General features: G+C 41.4%; 1 protein-coding gene across 7 annotated transcripts in view; it reads right to left on the bottom strand.

Moving 5' to 3' along the window:
- The window catches only part of DLG2 (discs large MAGUK scaffold protein 2), a 933,774-nt gene that overhangs the window by 604,810 nt on the left and 301,124 nt on the right, over positions 1-27,840 (bottom strand). For 5 of the 7 annotated variants that reach the window (XM_065406510.1, XM_065406518.1, XM_065406528.1 and 2 more), the window contains exon 1: positions 11,341-11,658. The exons of the other annotated variants lie outside the window; for them this stretch is intronic. In XM_065406510.1, the coding sequence (XP_065262582.1) occupies positions 11,341-11,658 (318 nt within the window). Of the gene's footprint in view, positions 1-11,340; positions 11,659-27,840 lie in introns of those variants that run through there. 7 annotated transcript variants of the gene reach the window in all.

Below are 27,840 nucleotides of genomic sequence, written 5' to 3'. Positions count from 1 at the left end.
CAAAATAACTCCTAGAACATATCTTTTAAAATCCACCATGACCCCTGGTAAATTATTCCAATGGTTAATTAACCTCACTGTTAAAAATTTACCCCTTATTTATAGTCTGAATTTACCTAGCTTCAATTTCCAGCCATTGGATTATGTTACATCTTTTTCTGCTAGATTGAAGAGCCCATTATCAAGTATTTGGACTCCATGTAGGTACTTGTAGACTGTAATCAAGCCACCCCTTAACTTTCTCTTTGTTAAACTAAATAGATTGAGCTCCTTGAATCTATCACTATAAGGCAAGTTTTCTAATCCTTTAATCATTCTCCTAGATCTTCTCTGAACCCTTTCCAATTTATCAATTTCCTTCTTGAACTGCTGGCACCAGAACTGGACACAGTATTCCAGCAGCTGTAAAGGTATCCCAAATGCAGAAGTAAAATAACCTCTCTACCCCTACTCGAGATTCCCATTTAGGCACCCAAGGATTGCAATAGCCCTTTTTTGGCCACAGCGTCACACTGAGAGCTCATGTTCAGTTTATTATCCACCACAATGCCCCACATCTTTTTCAGAGTGACTGCTTCCCAGGATACAGTCCCCCATCATCTAAGCATGGCCTACAGTCTTTGTTCCTAGATGTATACATTTACAATTAGCTGTCTTAAAATGCATATTGTTTCATGTGCCCAGCTTACCAAGTGATTCAGATCGCTTTGTATCAGTGATCTGTCCTCTTCACGATTTATTACTCCCCCGTTTTCTGTGTTATGTGCAAACTTTATCAACAATATTATGTTTTCTTCCAGGTCATAGATAAAAATGTTAAATAACTAGGGTCAAGAACCGATCCTGGCTGGACCCCATTGGAAATAGACCCACTTGCTGATGATTCCCCAATTTCACTTACAGTTTGACCAGCTTTTAATCCATGTCATGTGTGCCAGGTTAATTTTATATCATTCTAGTTTTTTAATCAAGATGTCATGCAGTACCAAGTCAAAAGCCTCACAGAAGTCTAAGTATATTATATCAACACTATTACCTTTATCAACCAAACTTGTAATCTCATTAAAAAAATCACGTTAGTTTGATAGGGCAAGTTAGGCAAGTGTTCAGAACACAACAGTAGGCTTACTCAGCAAGACAGGTTCCTGAAAATACTTCAGAGCTCTGTTCATATCATTGCCTTCCCATTGAATAAGCTGATTAAATTCAAGGTTTCAGTAGTCCCTCTCTTCAAAGTCTTCAAAGTTGGACCAATTTACCATTAAGACCACTACTCTGCCTAATTGCAACCTTCCATAAGAGCTGTGTTCCAGTAGAACATTGGAACAATAGATGCTCAATAACAAAACTTATGAGTGTAAGAAAATGAGTTTTCACAGGGAACGTGGAATGTGGTGCCAGAAGAGAAAACAGGGTGTCTGTGAATCTGAGCATTTTCAGAGTAAAATGTAAAAACTAAGTTACAAGATCCTGGAGGCAAGGACTATCTTCCTATTATTTAGCCACTAGCAAAATGAGGCCCTCAGCCACCACTGTCATATAAAGAATAAATAACGAAACCTGCTTCTTAGACTGAACCCTCCTTTGGCAACCCTACCAATATCACGTATTTAAGAAATAGCCCCTCTAAAATGAGGGGAGGATAGATATATGTATATTCTTGAGTTCACTTTATTATTTAAGGTGCTCAGACATCAGGGGATGGGCTCAGTATAAGAAACTAGATAGATGGACAGACCTAGAGCTAGATAAGGGTTTTGTGAAGGTGGTTGTTACATGTACCATAGCAGGGGTTTTTTTCGGGGGGGGGGGGAGGGGAGTGGGGGGTGCTAATCAACTCTCAATTTTAAAAAAAGCACGTTAAAAATAGCTGATTCAACTTTTCTCATGTCTGAATGCAGCACAGCTGCTGTGTGATATTAGCAGGAGCTGGAAATCTTTGGTACTGCACTGTTACTTAAGAATTTCAAATAGAAAATGAAAAATCACTAGATTGAAGATCCGTTAAGTTTTGACCCATAATATGACTAATTTCTGCTATTGAAATAAATTGTTTCTCCTGTAAAAACATTTCATGCAAAGATAATACTAAATTTAAACAGACAAGCAACACATTTCTCAAAGAAAAAGTAAGTTAGCAAGGATATATATTTATACTACTGTCCTGGCTGTCCCCAAAGAAAAACAAGCCCATACCTATATTGGAGTTTACTACGAGGGGTATTTACACTTGTTTAAGATGCTCACATCCCTTCATTTAACCAGTATAAAATACTCAGGGTAAAGAGGTAATCTTCTTGTTCCCTCTAATTGTAGAAGTGTTGTAAATTTTCAGGGATAGATTGCTGTTGGGCCAATCCCTGTTACAATCCTTTATAATTTAAAATCATCAATTACATAAGTAGGGTGAATAAATTGTTATTATTTGATTTTAAAACTATGTTGTAACACTCAAGCCTAATTTAAAACCAATATACTCTTAACAAGGGGGACACCAAATATATGGTTTCTTGTAATTTTCCTCCCTTCCTCTCCCTCCACTCAAGAAGCCCACCTAGCACTAGTACAATGTTAAGACTGAAAAACCTTAGTACCCACAAGTCAGGAAATGCAGAGTTAAATTTGGAAGCTCAGTACTCTGATGAAAGATTGCTACTGCTGCAACCAGGAACTCCCTAGCAGCTCTCTGAAATCTAAGACTCTCACCAGCATTGATTGTGAGCTGAAATCACACACACCGACACAGAAAGACCCAAACCCTGAATTGACCGAAGTGGCCAGTCCCAAAGCACATGAAAGACACTTTGGAGGATATCTCTGGTTTTTAGGTAGTTCTCCCAGGCCATTTCAATGCACCAGAGAGAAGTTCTATCAACCATAAACATTGTTAAACATACAACTATAAAAAGTCCTGTATTATCCTTCACATATTTGCTTCAGTTAGACTAAACAAGTGTGCTGCATTTCTACAAGGTGTCTGGATCTTAAAAAGCAGAGTTTCTATGTAATCAAGTACACATAGTAGTTGTAACACATTTATGACTGAATAACAGTCAAAAGCTAAAATTTGTGTAGATTATCAACGAATGAATCACGAGTGCCATTGGAAAGCAGTATATTGCATAGCTTCTCTGGTTTTTGTATATGAATATGTGTAGAGTATCTCATGCATAAATGCTTTCATGATCTGTGTAATCATGCCTGTAATGCCTGTTTCTCAGCTGTCTTTGCTGCCTTCTGTAGTTATATGTCATCAAAGGTTTTAGCAATAAAAGGAGACTAGATACCCAGTAATAGAAGGAAATAGACTATTACACAACAAAAGAAAAGGAGCATGCACTGTTCATAGACTCCCAATGCCACTGTAATAATAAATAATGTTAGAACATTGTTCTAGACAAGGATTTTGTTGCATGCCCTGTATAGATACGATGGGAAAATTGAGCTCATTGGCAGATCTCAGGTTTCTGGGTCAATACATTTATTTATTGCATGTTTTAGAGACAGAGACAATTACTAGAACTCTGGAAATACAAATTAATGTGGCTCAGTATGTCCAGCTTCCGCCTCCTCAGTGTCTCTTCACAAAACAGTGTCGTCTTTTCAAAATCCATACATAGAAATAGTTATTGTTTTGAAAAATCACCATTTGCTAAGGGATACATTGTTCGTAATGTCACTGCCTATAGGGAAAAACTGTGGTATTAGATATAAGGTGGTTATAAGATATAAGGTGGTTACTGATGCCAAATTCTGACTTCTTAAAGGTAACCACCAGGCAATGATTGCCCCCTAAAAACTCTTTCCATTTTCACATAGCAGAACTAAGTAATATTAACTCAATATTGGCAACACTTTCCAATGCTTAGCTGAAGGACTATGTAAAATTTCATTTTCTATGGTAACTATCAAGAATGAGTGCCAAATGTGAGTCAGTGTGCCAAATTTTCACAGACGGCTGATGGGGCACAAGCAGATTTTAACATCTCCTTCTCTCTGCTTCTTTATGTGTTCATCCAGAAGAGAACATTCTCAGTCTGCTGATCAATGCTTCAGTTAGGAATCACCGGGTGATTTTGTGGCTCATTTTATACTGAAGTTCAGGCTAGTAGATGGTAATGGTCTCTCCTTCTGGCCTTAACAAAAAACAACAACAACAACAACAAAAACCCTACTATGAATTACAAGACAACATTAATCACCCTGCAAAAGGAAATATTGGCTCCTCTCGCATCTTTTTGCTCAGTGGGAAATCACAATGTGCAGTCTGTGCTGCTACCAGAAGGCTCCATTGGTGAATGATGGTAAATTTACAGTAACAGCATTTGGAATATAAACATCATGCAGGGATCCATCTAGTTCAGTATCCTGTCTCAGACGGTGGCCATTACCATATGGAATAACCTGCTCATGGGGATATTTCTTCCCAACCATCATCAGCTAGTAGTTGGAGTATTTCTCTCTCTCTCTCTCTCTCTCTCTCTCTCTCTCTCTCTCTCTCTCTCTCTCTCTCACTCACACCCCTGAATACATAATATTATGCATTATTGAACCAAGTATGGAGCACCCCACTTAACTTTTTTGCTGTGTTGAAAACAGATCATTTATTCTTACTCTTTGTTTTCTCCCTCTTAGCCAGATTCTGATCCACGTGAGATTTTTCCATTTTACCCCAGGACTATTTAGTTTTCTTAATAGCTTCCTCATGGAGGGACTTTGTCAAAGGCTTTTAGAAAGTAAAAAAAAAAATATTATGTCAAATGGTGGTTCTTGCCACCAAAATACTGCCGGTATTTTACTGACAGAGTCAAAAAAATTTTAGTGCGTTCGAGAAATGATTTTCCTTTACTAAGTAAAATGGCATTGCAAACCTTCAATGCCTGAAGATATTTGATAGCACTATTGCCAGTTTCATGCTGAAATCCACATCCCTGAAGGGATCAGAATAGGTTTTCAAGGTCCAAATTCATGGATTTATAGACTCCGAGGCCAGAAGGGACCATTGAGATCATCTTGTTTGACCTCCTATGTAACAGACCATAGAATTCCCCCACAATAATTCCTATAAGTATATCTTTTAGAAAAGCATCCATTCTTGATTTTAAAAATGCCAGCAATGGAGAATCCATCACAAACTCTGGTACATTTTTCCAGTGATTAATTACCCTTACTGTTAATAATGTACATCTTATTTCCAGTCTGAATTTGTCTAGTTTCAACTTCCAGCCAATGGATCATGTTACACTTTTCTCTGTTAGACTGAAGAGCCCACTCTTAAACATTTAGTCCCCATGTAGGTACTTATACACTGTAATCAATGCTTATCCTGCTCTTAGATAAGCTAAATAGATTGAGCTCCTTGAGTCTGTCACTATTAAACAGGTTTTCTAATCCCTTAATCATTTTCATGGCTCTTCTCTGAACCCTTTCCAAGTTATCAACATCCTTCTCTAATTGTGGGCACCAGAACTGGACACAGTATTCCAGTAGCAATTGCACCAGAGCCAAATATAGAGGTTAAATAACCTCTCTACTCTTACTTGAGATTCTCCTGTTTATGAATCCAAGGATTGCATTAGCCCTTTTGAAAACAGCATTGCATTGGGAGGTCATGTTTAGCTGATTATCCACCACAACCCCTGAATCTTTTTCAGAGTCACGGTTTCCCAGGATAGAGTCCTGCATCCTGTAAATATGGCCTACATTCTTTGTTTCTATATGTATACATTTACCATATTAAAATGCATATTGTTCGCTTGCACCAAAATTATCATTATCAAATCGCCATTATTTACCACCTTCCCAAATTTTGGGTCAACTCTGAGTGATGATTTTTGTTTGCTTTCAGATTTTGTTTTCTTTCAGATCATAAAAAAAAAAATGTTTAATAGTGTAGTGCCAAGAACCAATCCCTGTGGGACCTCACTAGAAACACACCAGTTCGATGAGGATGCCCATTCAAAATTACATTTTGAGACCTATCAGTTAGCTAGCTTTTAATCCATTTAATGTCTCCCATGTTAATTTTATATCATTCTAGTTTTTTTAATCAAAATGTTGTGCAGTACCAAGTCAAATGCCTTCTGTAAGTATAAGAATATTACATCAACACTATTAGCTTTATCAACCAAACTTGTAATCTCTTCAAAGAAAGATATCAAGTTAGTTTGAGAGGGTCTATTTTCCATAAACCTATGTTGATTGGCATTAATTATATTACCCTCCTTTAATTTTTTTTTATTGAGTCCTGTATCAGCCTCTCCATTATCTTGCCATTTATCGATGTCACACTGATAGGCCTATAATTACCCAGATCATCCCTTTACCCTTTTTAAATATTGGCACAACATTAGCTTTCTTCCAGTCTTCTGGAACTTTCCTGGTACTCCAAGACTTATTGAAAAATCAACATTAATTGTGGATGCAAGTTATCTGGAGCTGCCAATTTAAAAATGTCTAACTTTAGTAGCTGCTGTTTAACATCCTCCTGAGATACTAGTGGAATGGAAAGTGATATGAATTCCCAAATACAGAACAGAAATATTTATTGAACATATGCCTTTTCTGCATTATTACTGAAAATTCTACATTTCCATCTAGTAATGGACTAACACCATTCTTTTTGTTCTCAATACACTTAAAAAAAACCTTCTTATTGACCACAACTCTGCTGGCCATAGATTTCTTCTTGTGTCCCTTTGCTTCCCTTAAGAATTTTCTGCATTTCTTAGCTTCTGATTTAAATTGATAATAAAGCACTCCTTTTCACTAGAAGAAGCGCCAGTAGCTCTTGGAAAACATACTCTGGCTTAGTAACATTAGTGCAGAGGTGGCCAACCTGAGCCTGAGAAGGAGCCAGAATTTACCAATGTACATTGCCAAAGAGGCACAGTAATACAGCAGCAGCCCCTCCTCAAAACCCCCACCATGTTCCCAGTGCCTCCCACCCACTGGCAATACCGGCGATCAGCGCCTCCCCCTTCCTCCCTGCACCTCCTGATCAGCTGTTCCGTGGCGTGCAGGAGGCTCTGGGTGGAGGGGCAGGAGCGAGGGCATAGCAGGGAAGGGGGCAGGAAGGGGTGGAGTGGGGGCAGGGCCTGTGGCAGAGCCAGGGGTTGAGCAGTGATCCCCCTGGCACATTGGAAAGTTGGCGCCTGTAGCTCCAGCCCCGGAGTCGGTGCCTATACAAGGAGCTGCATATTAACTTCTGAAGAGCCACATGTGGCTCCAGAGCCACAGGTTGGCCACCCCTAGAATCATAGAATCATAGAATATCAGGGTGAGGGACCTCAGGAGGTCATCTAGTCCAACCCCCTGCTCAAAGCAGGACCACTTCCCAACTAAATCATCCCAGCCAGGGCTTTGTCAAGCCTGACCTTAAAAACCTCTAAGGAAGGAGATTCCACCACCTCCCTAGGTAACCCATTCCAGTGCTTCACCACCCTCCTAGTGAAAAAGTTTTTTCTAATATCCAACCTAAACCTCCCCCTCTGCAACTTGAGACCATTACTCCTTGTTCTGTCATCAAGTATCACTGAGAACAGTCTAGATCCATCCTCTTTAGAACCCCCTTTCAGGTAGTTGAAAACAGCTATCAAATCCCCCCTCATTCTTCTCTTCTGCAGACTAAACAATCCCAGTTCCCTCAGCCTCTCCTCATAAGTCATGTGCTCCAGCCCCCTAATCATTTTTGTTGCCCTCCGCTGGACTCTTTCCAATTTTTCCACATCCTTCTTGTAGTGTGGGGCCCAAAACTGGACACAGTACTCCAGATGAGGCCTCACCAATGTCGAATAGAGGGGAATGATCACGTCCCTCGATCTGCTGGCAATGCCCCTACTTATACAGCCCAAAATGCCGTTAGCCTTCTTGGCAACAAGGGCACTAGTGGTTGTTCAAACCTGGGATTAGCATTAGCTCCTGAATAATTTTAGTTTCACAAGGTTTCTAAAATTAAGTGAATTTTGGTGATTTCAAATAAATCTGTTTGAGATTAGGGAGTTTTCAGCCCAAAACTCAATGCAAAACCAAGAGAAAATGCTCACATAAAACCTAGTGAAGCAAAACTTCTGAGATTAGAACAAAAAATTTCACTGAAGGGGCACTCACTGCACTTCTCTGAACTAGAGAAGGTACTTGAAAAAAGCTACATCTCTACATTTTATTGCTCATTTATCATCTCAGGTCCCAAAAGCTGTCAAATGTATCTTTAAAGCTTCTGATTTTAAAGAACCAAGGGCCTGACATTATGTTGGTTATTGTAATGCTAACTGAGGAACCTGTGAGGTTCTAGGTGCTTTCAACTCCATCCGAAGTCAGTGGTCACCTCCTAGTGACTTACACAGAAAGACAAGGGTGCTCAGCACCTCCTGGGAAGCACTTTTTCCCTAAACAATTACTTCTTTTAGTTGATGTAATTTTATCGAGACTGAAGTTTAGATTCCCATTATTTCTCTTTAAATACGGTATATTTAAAAGTGGCAACTTATATTAGACATTTTTAAAATATCCTCTCCCTAATACATTATATACAAGAATTGAACTTAGAACCATTTTCTTTTTATTCTAATTATGCTCTTTATATTTCTCATTGTATTTTTATTGTGAACTATCATCACTGCAAACATGACTTTACTGCTGCTAAACAAAAAGGAACTAAGCCTTCTTTAAAAAGAGATCGAATGAGATTGTTTTCCAAATCAAAGGACAGTGTGGTAAGTGAGTCCCTCAATGACACCTACAGTTTTTAACCTGCACCCTGAAACTAGTGGCAATTTAAAAGGTATCCATGAAAGAACCAATAGCAGTTTCTCTGATTAGTTATTAAATTGCTGTACATTGCATCTCTTATTCATATGTAATGCAGCTAATCTTCAGAAATGATCCATATTAGGGATGATACCCCATCCTACCAGCTTTTTACAACAGTTACAAACAGTATTATCATTTCAACATTGGTCAAAAAGCAAGCCTTCCCAGGATACATCTACACAGCAGAGAAAAACCTGCGGCTGGCCAGTGCAAGCGGCCTTGGGCTCCTGGGTCTCGGGCTGTGGGGCTATTTCACTGCTGTGTAGACTTCCGGGCTTGGACTGGAGCCCGGGTTCTAGGACCATGCAAGGTGGGAGGATCCAAGTCCTCGGGCTCCAGCCCAAGCCTGGAATTCTACATAGCAATGAAACAGCCCCGCAACCCAAGCCCCAGCTGCGGGTGTCTAGGTGCTATGTAGACATAACCCCAGTGTGTTTACATACTCTCCCTCCTCGTCTCACTCTCTCCACAATGCTCGCTTTACACAGAGGAAACAAAAGTAAAGAGATTATTATTTGAATGAGAAAGGGTGAGATGGTCAAAGGAAACTGATTGTCCAGAAGGGGTATGATACAAAGGAACACAAAGGATTAATAAAATCCTAGGAGGAAGTAACCATATCAATCTTTTTCCACTGTATGTAGGCACAGAACATTACCTTTCCCTAGAATTTTTTGCTAACAAGCATTAAGATGACTACAGGTAAATACTAGTGAGGACACTTTGCTAAACACAACAAAGAGAAAAAAGTGCGTTCAGACAATAAGAATGTGTGCTAGATGAAGTTTAAAATACACAATTCAAAAATAAAAAGACCTATTTGTGCAAAGCTTGAAATGGGTTATTTTACTGTATCTTCATATAATGGTGTTGAAAATATGCAAGTATACTATTATATTGTGCATGCATACAATTGTATAAAAGTAAAGTACATATACTGGAGTGATCTTTTAAGTGTGACCAGTATGGTACCTTTTAAAAAATACAGTAAGAACACACAGCATTATTGTCCCCTTTGCATACTCTATATCTTACTTAGCTTACAAAACTAGTTGCTAGTATGAGATAGTTTTTTCTTTCAACTTTTTTCCATTTTAGAAAAAACACATTAAGGAATACAATTTCTGCTTCACTGAAACAATGGTTTTTGTGTGTGTGTTTTTTTAAATTCTCAATATTTTTCTGCAAAATAAGGGCACTAACTAGTGATATTGCTTTTTAATTTTTTTCATGTTGGCTTATTTTGTATGCAACATTCATATAAATTTGGTACATGATACATGAGAGAATTAATAATATATTTTTAGAATAGTGTGTATTATCGGTCAATTAAAAAAAATCCAAAAGCAAAAATCTTAGTCCTTCAATATAAAATTAGTTTAAAGCTAAAATAGAGCTTGTTTACATATATAAAAATCACTTGCAGCAAACAATGCATCACTTTTCTGGATCATGAGGAAGATAAAGTGTAGCCCCACGGTCAGAAGACCCAGTGCTTTATTGGTTTCCTGTTCTGTGAAAAACATATTAAAACCATTTCCATCAGAGAATTGATTTATTCTCCAAACAGAGCACTTCTTCGTTCGATGTGTTTTACAGACAGTTAGACTATATTGCAAGCTTTACCCAATAACTACTAGAGTATTTCAGTTTAATATTACACCCTAGTTTTCCTTTTGAGTTAAATAAAAAAAATCCACTATTTTAGAAAATGAGAGTGTTTGGTGTTGGTGTAATACGAGAGCTTTTGAATGAGATTAAAATGTCTGATTCAGACATGAAAATGCATGCATCAGTGGACAAAGCATTAACGCTTTTTAATATTAACAACCATATGAATGTCACTGCATTTCATTTTACAGTGCTTTGTTTTCTTGGGAGCAATTATAACTAAGATAATTACACTCAAGTAACTACAAATTCTGGACACTAGTATATTTTAAACTTCAAATAAAACTACTTTATCATTTGAAAAATTAAATCAGTACAAAAATGAAAGCTAAAGTCAGTTACTTCATACATACTTAACAAATTTCAAATAGATCTTGCAGGCGGGGGGGGGGGTCAGAGAAAAATTAGTCATACCTTCCATATTTATTTTTAAGTATTAAATATTTTCCCTATTAAAAAAACATATGATTATTTAGCTTGAAAAAGCAAATTAAAACAAACTCTCCAAAGAAGCATGCACAATACAATCCTTGTGAAGCCATGGGGTGGCTAAAACAGATCATACTTCTAAACATAACTACAATGTAATAGGAAGTTTAGAGAAGTTGTATTTATAAAGACAAAACAGTATGAAAAGGAAACTCTTCCCAGAGAACCCCAAGGATTACAAAGACCACATAGAAGCAGGATTCAAATGACAGACATTATAAACTGACACACTGCCCCGCATAAAATCTTCCAGAAGGCATCATTAAACAATAATCAAGACCCAGCGTGAAAAGTTGCCAACAATAGCAAATCCTTATTTTGTTGTTTGAAAGTCTTCTAACCCATTTAGACTTACAAGAATAGGCTCACCTGTACTGGGTTGCACCAGCCATGGGGACAGGTGCACTCTGACCACCACTCCCCTGTGGTCCCCTTTGTCTTAGCCAGAGTTTTATGGGGGCTCTTCCGCACACTGTCCCACAAAGTAATACACTTACTCCTGTTTTGGGTCAGACCCACAGGTCCTGAAGAGGGCACAGTCTGAGAACTATAATAGAGCCCCTGAGGGTTCTGTTGCCAACCACAGGCGCAGTGGGCATCCCTCATCAATGAAGGCAAACTTCTGCCAGCATCCATCCCATCAGACCCCCTGCAGCAGCTGTGTTGCTTAGTAAGGTATGCATTCATGTTGTACTGATGTCTAGTGTTTCCCTTGGCCAGCTTTGATAAAAGCTTTTCTCTTCTTAGCAGATGTAAAGTCCTTTTTTTGTGGACCCTTCAGTATCTTTGACAGCTGCTATAAGCAGTGCATCGTGGGAGCACAGAGAGCAGAGCTGCACAGCCTTATCTGCTGGCTGGTAGCTCTTTGTCAATAGATGACTCAACTCACAGAGCAACTTGACAGCATCCCTGCTTCAGGCAGAAGCAATCAATGCTCCACACAGCTGGGATACAACGCTGTACACTGTGTTACAAACCCATTTCTGGATGACAAACCATAGTGGAAAAATACTCTTGCAATTTTCATTCTAATTTAGCACTTTCCTAGCCTATGCTGGCAACACACAGGCATGTACTGAAGCAGATCTACATGTAAGCTTTACCAGCAGGATGCTTTCCTCTGGAAACAGTAAAAATAAGAATAAATAACCAAAGTCTATTGAAAATTATACCTTTCCAAAGAATGAAGAGAAAAAAAACCACCAACCAAACAGACATAAGACTAATTTTCTGCCTACCTAAAAGGATCATATCAACAAAATTCCAGCAGTAGAGGACATAGATAATGAGTTCAGGAAGAATACTGTCTACACTAAATGTTGAACTGTAAGATACATTCTATACTGTATATAAACATAAGAAAACTACACTTGAGATTAAAATACAAAATTAAAGGTCTTGACTTGAAGCTTTTAGGAAAGATTTATCAAATGGGCATGCATATCCTTAGCAGCACATGTATCTTGGAAAGGTCTCTGTAATCATAATTAAATGTTGGGGATGAAGGAGGAGTAGAGGAGGAGGGGAAATTATTTCCTTCATTGCTTGTGAATGTCTTTTGGGTCAATAAGGCATTATTTTAAATGAATTCTTGAATTTTGCTTACTGAAATGGTTTCATCACCTCACATTATGTTGTACCCTGCTCTGTAAGTATTTTGAACCTAATCATCTTCTCACATATGGCAGTGTAAATCAGGAAAAACTCCACTGAAGTCAGAGGAATTAAACATCAGGAGACCTGGGGTAAAAATTTCAAAAGAATTCTACATTAGTCTCTCACTATAAGAAATTAAATGTATCCAGTTCATAAATGACGTGCGTGTTTTAGCATTTCAAAGGCTACCGTAAATTCAAATATAAGACCATGATGACTCTATCTTAAAGTATTTTAACTAAGAAAAGAATCACAGTACCAAATCATTTTAAAAAAGTAATTTGATGCAGTAATTTTCACTCTTGCCCAATTATTAACCTCAGTTTCAGCCTGCACCCCCAGTCGGAGCCCTTACCCCTCCCCCGCTGCACTCCAACTCCCTGCTTCAGCCCTGATCCCCCTCCCACACTCAGAACTCCTAATTTTTGGCCCCAGCCCGGAGCCAGCACCCCCAGCCGGAGCCCTCACACCCTCCTGCACCCCAATCCCCTGAGCCACCTCGGTGAAAATGAGCGAGCGAGTGAGTGAGGGTGGGGAGAGCAAGCGACGGAGGAAGGGGGGATGAAGTGAGCGGGGGGGCGGTGCCTCAGAGAAGGGGCATGACATGAGCCGCACCTCAGAGAAAGGGCATGGCAAAGGTGTTCAGTTTTGTGCGAGTAGAAAGTTGGCAACCCTAATAACTAACCCCTGAACCGATGAAAACCATCTCCAGCAATAAAATCTAGATCATTGTTGAATCAGCCCAGAGCCCCCTCCCACACCCTGAACCCCTCATCCCCAGTCCCAGCCCAGAGCCCTCACTCCCCCTGCACCCCAACCCCTTGCCTCAAGCCGCAGCCCCCTCCCACACTCCGAATCCCTTGGCCCCCACCTCCCAAGCTAGAGCCCCCTCCTGCACCCTAAACCCATCTTCCCCACCCCCACCCCAGAGCCCACACTCCCAGCCAGAGCCCTCACCCTCTCCCGCACCCCAACTCCCTGCCCCAGCCTGGAGCCCACTCCCGCATCCTGAACCCCTCAATTCTGGCCCCACCCTGGAGTCCACACCCCCATTTAGATCCCTCCCACACCCCAACCCCAACCCAAACCCACTACTCTAACCCAGTAAAAGTGAGTGAGTGTGGGGGAGAGCGAGTCACCGAGGGAGGGGGAACGTAGTGAGTGGGGAGGCAGGGCTGGAGTGTTCAGTTTTGTGCGATTAGAAAGTTGGCAACCCTATCCTAGAGGGGCTGCTTCTATAATAGGGCACTACAGTCAGGGCCATCCCTAGCGGGGTGCGGGACCGGGACAAATCAGCCCCCACCAGCTTGGGGGCCCCGCTCTGCATCGGCAGCAGGGTCCCAGAGTGGCAGTCGAGACCCCGGGGGCACGGGACCCCCCAAAGCACGGGGCCTGGAGTGGTCACCCCGATTCGCCCTACCCAAGGGACAGCTCTGACTACAGTGTTAATTTCAGATATACCAGTTCAGTGGGAAACTTTTAGGAAAAGAAAAAAAAAACTACTACCAAGGCCAAATTCTGATCTCATTTACACCACTGTAAGTCTGGAATCACTCTTGATTTACAGTGGTGTGGACAAGATCAAAATGTGGCTCATAGTTTGTCTGCCAGCTGGTGGCATGGTATAATGCAACAATACACCCAATCTGCTGCAGAGAGTACATTTGTGCAATTTCAGTTTTTTAATCTGTGCATTCCAAATAATCTGCATCTACACATTTTACAGCTTGTTACCAAAAAATGTTTAGAATCATTTGGATTAGCATTAAGGGAGTCAACAAACATATTTGTTTTTAAAAATGGTAGAAAGGGTCTCAGAAATGACGTTACGATAACTAATTTACAAACATAGCTACTAAAAAACAAACCAAAAAACATAATCCCTGCATTTTAAAGCATTGTGCAGGGATTTTAGCCACACAACTGCCTAAATCACACAGATAATCCCGAAGAAGATTTAAAAATGCAGAATTAACTGCAAACGCCTTTGAAATCGTTACTAATAAAACTGTAATACAATATATTATTTGAGATTATTTCCTATATTAGAGCATACAAGAGAAGCGATTTTCGAATTGATACCACTAAACTCCTTGTTTGATACTAATTGCAGGCCTCTATGCCATTGTTATACTACTGAAAAATGCTTATACAAATGAGATATACATGTATGAACTATTTAACCGATGGAAAAAAAGCATGTACAGATACACTAATTAAACATAATTCCATTTCATCAGCTGTAATTGAACCATTGTATTAACTCTGGGATTATATGCATTTTTGGATTAATTTGGATTAGTGCACTGTTCAAGTACACATGTCCAACTATTATGCTGATTTAATAAAAACAACTGGTCTACAGAACAAAACTGGATATCATGCATTATATGTTCTGAACTGTGTTTGACCCCGTACTGATTGCATGGAAAACATCATTGATTTGGTTTTAAAGACGTTAAGGCGGTGTAATAAATGGACTGAAAACGTTTAGTTGATAGTATACTTCTAATTGGGCTATACAAACTCTGCACATACACCAAAAATATGTGAGAAGAATTTGCTTTGGGCAAACATACATGTGGAAAACAAAAAATTATTAACAGAGTTTTGAAAGGGAAGCTTGAAGCACGGGTGAAGATGATTTAGATGTAGGAACAGATTTCCCCCTCCAACCAAGAATGCAACATTATGTAACCATAAAAAATACACAATGAAAGAACAGTAATAAATGCAAGATAGACCATAGCTTGAAATAATATTTACAAGTTATTTAGGTCCTACGGGTTCTAAAAATATTTTGATAGAAAAATAACAAGAAGAGACGTAATCAACGTGACATCATGCCTATTCAAGACAGTCAAACTTACTTTTTCTTTTTTCTAAAGGAAGCACAGTCTAAGTAGAGAGGGGGACCAGAAGAACAGCTTCTGATTAAAGCACTAGACTGACTCAAGTGACCTGGGCTCAATTCTTGGGTCTGCCATAGATTTCCTATGTGACCTTGGGCAAGTCTCTTCATCTTTGTGACTCAGTTCCCCCCCCCCCCATTTATAAAATGGAGACAATGCTTCCTTTAAGCAAGATCTCCCATAGGACAAGTGATGCAGACTTGCTGCTTTGGAGCAAAAGGACTGGGGTTCTACTCCAGCCCTGCCTTCCCCATCTGTGAGAGACACACAGGACTACAGCCACTTTTGCTTTCAAAGTACACAGCCTGGCAGAAAACTAGTTCACAGCAAACAGCTGGAAAATTTTGTTCAAAGTTCCCAGAACAAATCTTTACTCTTACGGAAAGTTCTGTGGTGCCCCCTGTGTTGTCCCAGAGCTGATGGACAGGATTTTTGAAGGTCTCAAAGAACTATTTCAGATGTAGCCCTTTGCATGCCATGCATCCCTGCATGCCCAAGGTCACTGCTTCCTAAGGGCAGCTGCCAGTGGCACAGCACACACATGCCCATTCACAAGCTGTATATTGCATGCCCTAAGGTTAAGCATAATGAATGATAATTTAGAAGACATGATGAAAGAACAAAAAAAGAAATGGAGGAGTTATTACATCTATGGAACAAAGAAAGCTCTCAACTAGGATGATTATGTTAAAGTCAATTATATCAAATCAAGCCAGCCTATGGTGCAGAACAGAGCATTCGGTTTACCAATTTCATGTCAACAAATATCAGAGAATCATAGAAGTTAGTAGTGAAAATACTTCTTAGATCATCTATCAATGCAGGAATGTCCCCTATAGTACTTGTAGACTTCAGGCCAGCAAAGGCTATGGGTATTACGCAGTTCATAAATTCAGTTCTCAGGGGAGAGAGACTGCTTTGTTTTATTGCTTTAGTTTGTTCAAGATTAGACAACTAGAATAACACAAATTAGAGATCCTAAAGGCCTATTAGGCCATGCCCCTGCCAATGCCAACTGTTCCATTCAATCTCTCCCCTAGCTTTGTCTATTTTATGGTTTTGCACTGCTGCTCATTGCTGTGACATCTGAACACTTCCAATGTTAATTAGATTGGCAATATCTAAATCCCTACCAGACTTCATGGACTCTGTTCCCTTTTGTAGGTGTACAAAGCTCTGCCTGGGGAGGGTAGACTTACTTGCGCCGAAGGTGGGAAGGATGTTGGTGATTATTGAAAAGGTCATTATGATTTTGGTGGAAAAGTTTTATCAAAGTCAACTCTTGCAGCCTTTCCTAATTGATGGCTCTGGATTCATCTGATTTTCTCTGGAAGTCTGTTCCACAGTCAGACCCTTTCAACAGAGAATAGCTGCTCTCTTGACTAACACTTTTCATTCGGGGCTTTGTGATCATCATCCCAGTGTTAAGGGAGACAAATTGGCAGCCCAGCAAAATGCCTAGGCCACTGCCAGTAACCGGAATACTGATTATCATGTTCATTGCCAAAAGCAGCTATAAGGCCTTTGTAGCAGCCTTAGCATAACTATGCAAGGTGGGGGGAGGGATGTGTGACTACGAGGATTGAACATGACCCTGCACCATCCTGTTAGGCTTTTCTTTTAAACTGCTGAAGCATGCATTTAAAAAAAAAGAAAGTCTCGCTATATTTGACTGCTGGTATGTAGAAACAGCTGCACAACTAATGGCATGAAATTGCTTGCTTAACAGTTTTGGGGTTTGGGTGGTTTGTTTGTTTCTTTGTTTTTGATTGACATGTTCCTGTAACACAAGCATAAAATTTTTTAAAAGGTTGAGTTGAGTGGGCTCATTCAGTGAATTCATCTTAAGAGCCCCAGTGGCAGATGGAAGGCTGGCCACCAGAAATCTGTCCACTCAAAGGCCACTCCAGACTTAGAGGATAACAGGGCTACAAGGAATAGCCATCATGGATTTGTCAAGAACAAATCATGCCAAACCAACTTAATTTCCTCCTTTGACAAGATTACTGGCCCACTGGATAAGGGGGAAGGAGTAGAAGTGATATATCTTGATTTTAGTAAGGCTTTTGACACAGTCCGACATAACATTATCGTAAGCAAACTAGGGAAATGTGGTCTAGATGATATTACAAAGTGGGGGGAAAACTGGTTGAGGAATCAGACTCAAAGAGTAGTTATCCAATGGTTCTCTGTCACACTGGGAGAATGTAGCTAGCGGGGTCCCAGAGGGGCCTTTCCTGCATCTAGTACTGTTCAGTATTTTCATTAATGACTTGGATAATCGAGTTGAGAATATGTCTATAAAATTTGCAGCTGACACCAAGCTGCAAGGCATTGCAAGCCCTTTGGAGGACAGGACTGGAATTCAAAATGACCTTGATAAATAGGAGAAATGGTCTGAAATCAACAAGATGAAATTCAGTAAAGACAAGTATAAGTACTACAACTGGAAGGAAAAAAAATCAAATGCACAAATACAATATGGGGAATAACTGGCTAGGTGTCAGTACTGCTGAAAAGAATCTGTGGCTTCTAGTGGATCCCAAATTAAATATGAGCCAAAAATGTGATGCAGTGCTGGCTAGGTAGCAGTACTGCACAAAAGGGACTGGGAATTGCAGTGGACCATAAATTGAACATGAGAAAATGTGATGCAGTTGTGAAAAAGGGTAATATTCTCGGGTGGATTAACATGAGTATTGTATGTCAAACACCAAATGTAGTTGCCCCACTCTAGTTGGCACTGGTGAGCTCTCAGTGCTGAGTCCAGTTTTGGGCACCAGACTTTAAGAAATATAGGGACAAACTGGAGAGCATCCAGAAGAGAGCCACAAAAATTATAAAAGGCTTAGAAAAACTTGACCTACGAGGAAAGGTTAAAAAAACTGGGCATGTTAGTCTTCGGAAGACAGAGAGAATCTGATAACAGTCTTCAAATATGTTAAGGGCTGTAGCTAAAAGGATGGTAATCAATTGTTCTCCATCTCCACGGAAGGTAGGATAAAGTTGGCTTAATCTGTAGCAAGACAGATTTTGGTTAGAGATTAGGAAAAAATGTCTAACTACTTACAGTTAAGCATTGGAATAAGTTACCTAGGGAGGCTTGGAATACCTGTCACTGGAAAGTTTTAAGAAGAGGTTAGATAAAATACCTGTCAGGGATGGTCTAGGTATACTTGGTCCTGCCCCAGTGGAGGGGGCTGGGCTATATGATTTTTTGAGGTCCCCTCCAGCCCTACATTTCTATGATGCTTTTATCCTTTTATCTTTAACTTCAGAAAGGGGAACTGCACAAAAATGAGGAAGCTTGTTAAATGGAAATTAAAAAGTACAGTCACTGAAGTGAAATGCCTACAAGTTGCATGGAAACATTTTAAAAACCACCATGATAGAGGCTCAAATTAAATCTACACCCCAAATTAAAAAACATATTAAGAGTACCAAAAAAGTGCCACCATGGCTAAACAGCAAAGTAAAAGAAACGGTTAGGGGGAAAAGGCATCCTTTAAAAATTGGAGGTTAAACCTACTGAGGAAAATAGAAAGGAGCATAAACTCTGGCAAGTCAAGTATAATTAGTCAGGCCAAGAAAAAATTTGAAGAGCAACTAGCAAAAGACTCAAAAACTAAACAGAAAAAAAAATGTTTTAAGTACATCAGAAGCAGGAAGCCTGCCAAACAATCAGTGGGGCCACTGGATAATCAAGGTACTAAAGAAGCACTCAGAGAAAAAAAGGTCACTGTGGAGAATCTAAATCAATACTTTGTATCAGTCTTAACCACAGAGGATGTGAGGAAGATGCTCATACTTGAGCCATCCTTTTTAAGTGACAAATCTGAGGAACTGTCCCAGACTGAGGCCTTGTCTACACTACCAGGGTAAGTCAACCTCAGTTAGGCCAATAACGTGAATAACTTAGCTGGAGTCGATGTAGATTACGTTGACTTACTGCGGTGTCTACACCACACAGTGTCGATGGGAGACACTCTCCCATCGACTTATCTTACTCTTCTTGTTCTGGTGGAGTACTGGTAGTTCTGTCTACATGCAGACAACTGCATTTCTCTGTGTGGTTGGCAGGTTTGTCTCTCTGAAAGAGGCACTGATTATTTCCATTAGTAGTAGGTATAGGTGGTCATCCTTGGATTTCACAAGCCAGGAGCAGCGTGTCTTTCACAGGTGTGGGCACTAATGTTTCTCAGGTTGCTGTATTTTCTAGAACGCCTCCTGGTACTGAGTAATGGTGATACAATAGGCAGGTTTAGTGCACATTACTCCATAATAGATGCATTAGTTAGAGCATATGAACGTAAGAGCTGCCATACTGGGTCAGATCATGGTCCATTTTGCCCAGCATCCTGTCTCTGACAGTGGCCTGTAGCAGAGCTTCAGGGGGAGTGTACAGAAACAGGGCAATGATGCAGTGATCCAGCTCTGTCTTCCCCTCCCAGCTTGTGGTAGTTGGCAATAAGAAGCCTGCATTAGCCCACAAATGCAGTACCACATGCTAGTAGCCAGCTGCAGTCTCCCCCCCTCCCTGAACTTAAAATAGCAACTAAGTGTGGCAACTGTTGACTTTAAAATGATGAGTGTGATGGGGCTTATCACCCATGGTTCTGGCCAGAGGGGGCATAGTTAGGCCTTATAAGTAGGCTGAGGGAGCTACGTTGGGGGCGAGACTGCCAAGGAGACAAGTCTCTCTGGTGGAGGGTTTTACAGACAGGAAACAAAGGAAGAAGAGCACTAAAGGAGCAGATTGGGCTCCTGCCGGGGAAGCTCTGGGCAGGGCCGGCTCTAGGCACCAGCAAAACAAGCTGGTGCTTGGGGCGGCACATTTTTAGGGGCGGCATGGCCGGCGCCAGAATGCCGCCCCTGCCGCCCCTAAAAATGTGCCCCGGCCGCCTTAGCTCAGCTCCGCTGCTGCTGCCACTCGCGCACCGCTACTCGCCCTCCCTCCCAGGCTCTCAAACCCGGGAGGGAGGGGGAGCAGCGGCGCGCAAATCAGCTGTTTCGCGCGCCGCGGCCGCTCGGAGTCTCCCCCTCCCTCCCTCCCTCCTAGGCTTGAGAGCCTGGGGGGAGGAGGCAGGGCTGGGGATTTGGGGAAGAGGCGGAGTTGAGGCAGGGCCGGGGGTGGGGTAATTAAAAAACGGGGGGGGGGGGGCGGCCAAAATTGTTTTAGCTTGGGGCGGCAAAAATCCTAGAGCCGGCCCTGGGCAGGGCCGGCTCCAGGCACCAGCTTGTCAAGCAGGTGCTTGGGGCGGCCGCTCGGGAGAGGGGCAGCACGTCCAGCTATTCGGCGGCAATTTGTCGGACGGTCCCTCACTCCGCCTCGGAGTGAAGGACCTCCCAAATTGCCGCCGCAGATCACGATCGCGGCTTTTTTTTTTTTTTTTTTTTGGCTGCTTGGGGCGGCCAAAACCCTGGAGCCGGCCCTGGCTCTGGGGTAGGCAAACAAGAGCACTACAGTTGAGCCTGAGGGGGAGAAAGGGCTATTAGCTTGAAGATTTGTTTGAAATTTCATTTGGATTTGTTTGTGTTACCCCAGAAGCGGTTTAGATGGTTATGTGACTTGCCTGGAGGGAAGAGGGAGAGCTGACAGAAGACAAAGGCTGGAAAAGGCCATTGCAGGGCCAAGGGAGACACTGATGGGGGTGTCAGAGACAAGGATCCCATGCAACTCTGGGACCGGAGACGAGGGGGCACGCCTGAAGTGACAACGCACTGTAACAGTGAGCTTTCCAGGAAATGGTGCCTGCTGTCTTCATTTGTACTGTACATAATCAACATTTTCTCTTTCAAAGTACGGAAATTCAAGACTCTTCCTGTTTCTCTTTTCCTATGCTCCAAGAAACTGACACTAGACTTTTAAAAGGCCTCCATAATCAATTCATCTCCAATATGTCTTATAACTTCTCTCTTCTATTACAGACACAGTAAGAGACTTTTCTTCCCAGCACTGTCAGATTCAAACAGATCTCAATCACCTGGAGCCTCTACGAGTTGGAAGATTAGAAGCTACCAATGGTTTCTTTATGACTTAAGATTTGAATTATGCTACTAATAATAATGCATTAACTGTGCAAGGACTCCAGTAATATGAAAGTTCAAGATAAAATAATTGTAAAGCACTTGTAACATCTTATAAATAGTAGAGCCTCACAGCAAAAGCTAAAGTGTGTGTTCAGGATCTGCTTAGCCTACTAATATTGTATAATTATTATATATATTATAATTACACACACATACACACCCCACCAGCATCAGGAGCAGTGAACATCCTGGTGTCAGAGACATTCTGATGTCAATTTTTAATTTTAATACATATTATTTAATATAATGTGTAGTAAAATAAAATCTATTCCAACAACATAATCCATCATAAGAGACAATGAATCTCTTCAGGCAACAGAACTTTCAGCTGAGATAGGACCAAACTGAAACCATTGATGTGAAACCTTTCTACATTCCTGAACTTTGTGAGACTGAAGTGAAATGAGATGCTGAGCACTTTGGTTTGAGTTTTGCAAAGGAGACAGAGGAAGTTTGCAAAATCAAACTCATGATGACTTTGGTGCACATTTGTGCTCACTAATCAAGATTCAAGGACACCTGTCGTGATATGCACTGTAAAGACATAACAAAACGAGGACCCCTGCCCCAAACAGCTTAACTACCAGGTACTATCTTGCTATGGCACTGTGTAAACAGTACAACTGTTCCCAAAATTCTGAATGCCTTCAACCTGGAACCTGGAATCTATTAAGGATCCCAATTATAAGGCCCGATTCTGTAGTTTTCTCTTCAGTAGGAATTTTGCCCAAGTAAGAACTGCAAAGATCAGACATAAGGTTCTCTTTCCCTATGCCACTATATTGTTCAGTGTAACTTCTATCCTAGGGGCTCACATGCAGAGATGCTCATTGTCAACAGTCACCTCAGATTCATATCTGTACTTAGAACAATGCTTAATTATCTCATTGTTCAGTTAGAAAAACAAAATGTTATTTACTATGACCGATGCTTTGGTCTTGAAAGATTCAGTCAGGATGGGTCTCTCTTTTGAGAATAATCTAACCCATAATTATATAAAATACATTCCCATTGATATTTGTGGTGCAAATTAATTTTCTATTTTACTGATGTTATGGGATTAGTTCGATCACACTGTGCTAAGATAGATGTGCTGCAACATAAAGAAATAGGGCAGCATACTACAGTTAGGCTTTTTGAAAGAACACATTTTGTTCCAATGTTCACAACCCAGATAGCAGATACAGGATACAAATTAGCCTAGCCAAGCAATCTGTTTTAGGTGTAGTGCCCATTAGAACACTGCTTCCAGCAGATGTACTTGAAATAAAGCTCAGATGGCAACTACCTGGCCCAAATTAATTAACATGTGGTAAAATATTGTTTCTTCTCTAGGGAAGCTATTTGTTTTATGCACATACCACCACCGCATTTTTTTAACATAATTTGACACAGTTCTGGTGCTGTCTTATTGCTCGCTGGTTGTGAGCTGGAGATGTGACCATGGAGCATATTCATTCTCAGTCAACTCCTTCTTGGTCCTTATGAAAAAAGGCCTTCTAAAAGATCTCTTGGATAACTTTCAGAGGGAAAGAAAGAGGAATATTGTTTTAGACAGTATCCCATGGGAGCTGAAATGGCTGAATGACACAATAACCCAAGAAGTTATGTCTTACTAAGAGAATCCTGAACCAGCAGATTCCCCCCTCTTGCATGTTTGAAATAGGATCTGAATTGATTGGTTCTTTGCTAAAGTGCTACTGTAGTTCCAAATGAGGCAGGAGGCTGAAAGGATTGTCCAGATACAAATGTCCTGGCATAATACTGTATTTGTAAGGGAACCATCTGTAAATCACATAAGGGTTGGTTATATTTTACATGCCAGGAGGGAAAGTAGCTGAAGCAAGGAAGTCAGGATGCATACTTGATGACTTATATACAATAGGACTCTGCCCATTAGCTTAATCCATTGGGGGTGGGAGGGAAGAAGGTTATATGATTAAAGTTATTTTGTCTCTTGGCTTAAAGTAGCTCTGGAATACTGAAGAAGGAGTGTGTAAGTTGATGTCAGCAAAGTTTAAACAGGAAAGAATGCAGTTTTTTTTTAAAGTTAGGCTAATTAACAATGTTACAAAGAGATATGGAACACATTCTCCATCACTCTGATTCCCCCCCCAAAAAAAAGATATGCTCTAGTTCAGTGGTTCTTAACCCATGGCCTGTGGGCCACATGCGGCCCACTTGGCACACGGCTGCAGCCCAGCTCAGCTGTGTGCTAAAGGCCGGACCGCGTGCCAGGTTCCCAGCTGCCTGGCGCGGTCAGGGCAGCCAGCCCACCCTGCACGGCAGGAGTCCGGGGCAGCCACATAGTGGGGTCCATGGCAGACGGCCAACCCCGCGCAGCAAGGGTCAGGGCTGCCGCTGCCCTGCCACCCAGCTTCTGTGGCCCAGGTAACACATGGTGGACCGCATATGCGGCCCACGATGTGTAATCAGTTGAGAACCACTGCTCTAGTTCAACCACAAGTTATTGAGCTCAGTGCAGGAATCACTGAGTGAAATTCTATTACTTGCGTAACAAGTGAAATCAGAGGATCATAATGGTCTCTTCTGGCCTGGGTGGGGATAAAGGGAGACTGCAATGATGGCTATCTGGAGATCCCATGCTGTATCAGGGGGAGGGGCAGAAGGAAAACAAAGTTTCCCAATGGTAAAATCACTTGCAAGAGACACTGATGGAGAGCAGAAGAGGATACAAAAGCTCTCCTCCATGGAGACAGAGAGGGAAGATGTGGTAAGTCCCACAAGAGCTTTCAGTGTAAAAAGGAGGAAGTCTGTCTCAATTTCAACTGAACTGGACTAGAATACCCGTGAATTAAATGACTTCTATCCAGAGCAGCAGTTCCATCAGAGGAGAAAGTACAGTGTGCAAGAAAATCAAAAGTTGTGCTAAGAATGTTGATGATCATTGCTGTTTTGCTTTCTAAACTGTGATGATGAACTGAGCCAGAAGATGATTTCAAAATAAAAAGAAGTCTGGAAATCCTAAATCAGAGAAGCAGAAGCAATCATCTTTTGATTTCTAGCCCACATTTAGAACTATAATCTACATTAATAAAGGAGATGTCGAAACACAGAAAAGAATGATCCAAAAGTCATACACTGAAAAATCAGCAATGAAATAAATTATAATTTAAGAGATTTTTTGAAGCAAGACAGCTTTTTTATTTTTACAATAAAGGTGGAGGATGTGACGTTGTGCAGTCTATATGGTTTTATAAAAACATGATAATAAGTGAATATGATGTAACTGGGATAGTTTTATAAAGATTTGATAATAAGTGACTATAATGCAAATGGGATATGCTTCGTGCAAAAGGTCTCTTGTAAGGTATCATTATGAGCTTTGTAATCTACTGAGTGTGATCATCCTATTTGTAGAAATTTACCACTCTTGTATCTAAAACTAGAAATATAAAATGTAACTCTGAGGGCCTATTGTAATTATGTAAAGTGTGGGCCATTAAGAATGGTTTGGAATCTTGATGACTCCCATTGTCTGCAGATGGCTTTTACCTGTGAGTCTCCCTGTATGTGTGTGAGCTGGCAAGTGAGTAATGAAGTCTTGCAGTGACATGTGATCATGTCACCTGAACTGGAATCCATCTTTAACCTGGTGCTTTTCCAGTGCGGGGGGGTGGAAACCCCGAGGGACAAAGGGTTCCCGCCTTATGCAAAAGATATATAAAGGGGTGGAAGAGAACAGAGAGGGAGAGGAGCCATCATGAAGAATCCCCTAGCTATCACGTGAGCTGCAACAAGAGCTGTACCAGGGGAAAGAATTGTGCCCAGGCCTGGAAGGTGTCCAGTCTGAGAAAAACTTACTGAAGCATCTCTGAGGGTGAGATTATCTGTATTCAGTTTGATTAGGCATAGATTTGCGCATTTTATTTTATTTTGCTTGTGACTTACTTTGTTCTGTCTGTTACTACTTGGAACCACTTAAATCCTACTGTCTGTATTTAATAAAATCACTTTTTATTTAGTAATTTACTCAGAGTGTGTATTAATACCTGAGGGAGCAAACAACTGTGCATATCTCTCTATCAGTGTTATAGAGGGCGAACAATTTATGAATTTGCCCTGCATAAGCTTTATGCAGGGTAAAACGGATCTATCTGGGTTTAGACCCCATTGGGAGTTGGGCATCTGAGTGCTAAAGACAAGCACACTCCTGTGAGCTGTTTTTGGGTAAACTTGCAGCTTTAGGACTAGTGATTCAGACCCTTGGTCTGTGTTGGAGCCAGACAGGAGTGTCTGACTCAGCAAGACAGGGTGCTGGAGTCCTGAGCTGGCAGGGAAAACAGGAGCAGGGGTAGTCTTTGCACATTAGGTGGCAGCTCCCAAGGGGGTTTCTGTGATTCAACCCGTCACAGAGGAGACTTATTAATGGGGGAGGCCATCCAGCCCCTGCCAGTTCAGAGTAGTTTCCTGCAGTATATTAATCAGACTTTTGCCCATTTTAGTTACAACTATCCCAAATGATCTGGCTTTTAGCATTTCTCTTGAAAGGCTATTGCACTGTCATATAAATGTTACCGTAGGGATGCCAACTTTCCAATTTTTCAAAACTGGACACTACAGGCCCCCCTGTCGCTTGTTCCCCCCTTCACTTGCTCCCCCCTTCCCTGGGACTCACCTTCCGAGCCGGGCTGATAGGAGCTGAGGTGGAGCTTGCCTGCCTCCCCATCAGGCCATGATGGGACAGAGGGAGGCAGTCCCCAGAGCGAGGGGCAGGGGCTATGGGGCACAGCGGGGCGGAGGGGGTCAGTCCCCAGAGCGAGGGGTTGGAGAGATCCAGCACCCCAGGAGTCTGAGAAGGTGGGACGGGACATCCTGAGTATCGAGCCTGGCCACTAGCCCCACTCATCAAAGGGTGCACACTGTCAGGATCTCTCCCCCAGATGGCACCGGTAACTACCTCTCCGCTGAACCAGAAGCCAGTTCCTCAAATTAAGCTTCTCTCCACCAGCTGAGCTCCTCCAGCAGCAGTTGCTCTTCCCGCCCTCCTGGTGGCGGAGGCCGATTGCAACTACTGCGTTAATCGGACTTTTGGTGTCCGGTCAGCAGTACTGACCAAACACTGCACAGCCCGGACACCCGGCAACCCTATCTTACTGTGAGAAAGTTTTTTCTGATTTTCACTCTCCATTTTCCTTTCGTTGGTTTCATTCAATTATTTCTAGTTATTTTGCCAAGTACTTCTTTACATCATTCATTCCCCTCCTGGATAATTATAGTCTTCAGATGAGATTGGATTTACACAGCCGCCTATACTTCTCCTCCCCACTTTGTCACGGTTTAAGTAAGCAACACATAGTTGGTTCTTTAAATAGTTACTCGTAAGTTAATCATTTCATACCTTTGACTATTTTTGTTGCTGTTCTCTACATTTCCTCCAGTATGGCAAGGATAACAGACAGGCATTAAGGTGTTATACTCAGCCCTCAACTTAAATATCTGCATTGTTCTAGATGATCAATCAGCTATCTACAGGACAAGTTATAAGAGCATGCAAAGCATTTAGTTAAGGACCAACTATTGACATTTTAGGTTATTGACAGGCTGGAGTATTCCTCCACACAGGGCCTGCTCCAGGGTTTTGGCCGCCCCAAGCAGACAAAAAAAAAAAAAAAAAAGCCGTGATCGCGATCTGCGGCGGCAATTCAGGGGAAGGTCCTTCGCGCCGAGCAGGAGTGAGGGACTGTCCGCCGAATTGCCGCCGAATAGCTGGACCTGCCACCCCTCTCCGGAGTGGCCGCCCCAAGCACCTGCTTGCCAAGCTGGTGCCTGGAGCCGGCCCTGCCTCCACATAAGCATAACACCCAATTGTTCAGCATCTAAACATTGAAGAAATCATGCATGGAAGAACAGAGTTTCAGATCAGTCAATTTTATTAAGTAAGATTACCATGTATTGCATTAATTTATAAAGCCAAAATGTAGAAGATGGCCTAATCAAACCAATTCATTTTTATTCCCCAGGGTCTTAGTGTGATTAGCTCACACCTAAAGGATGTACCATCTGTGGAGTACAGGATAGTGCTTAATGATTGTGTGAGTTATAGTGGAACAAGCATTAAATGTAAGGCAAAGTAATGTTACTTTCTAAAAGAAAAATAACCAGCAATATTGATAATCTATCATGAAAGTCTGTTGTTCATAAGTACTACTTCTGTCACAAAATATTTATAGCAACATTTATTGTTTTG

Source organism: Emys orbicularis, chromosome 1 (assembly GCF_028017835.1).
Source record: "Emys orbicularis isolate rEmyOrb1 chromosome 1, rEmyOrb1.hap1, whole genome shotgun sequence".
NCBI classification, from domain to species: Eukaryota; Metazoa; Chordata; order Testudines; family Emydidae; genus Emys; species Emys orbicularis.
Note: the sequence above shows the minus strand (reverse complement) of the source record. Positions and strands in the feature narration are given on the sequence as shown.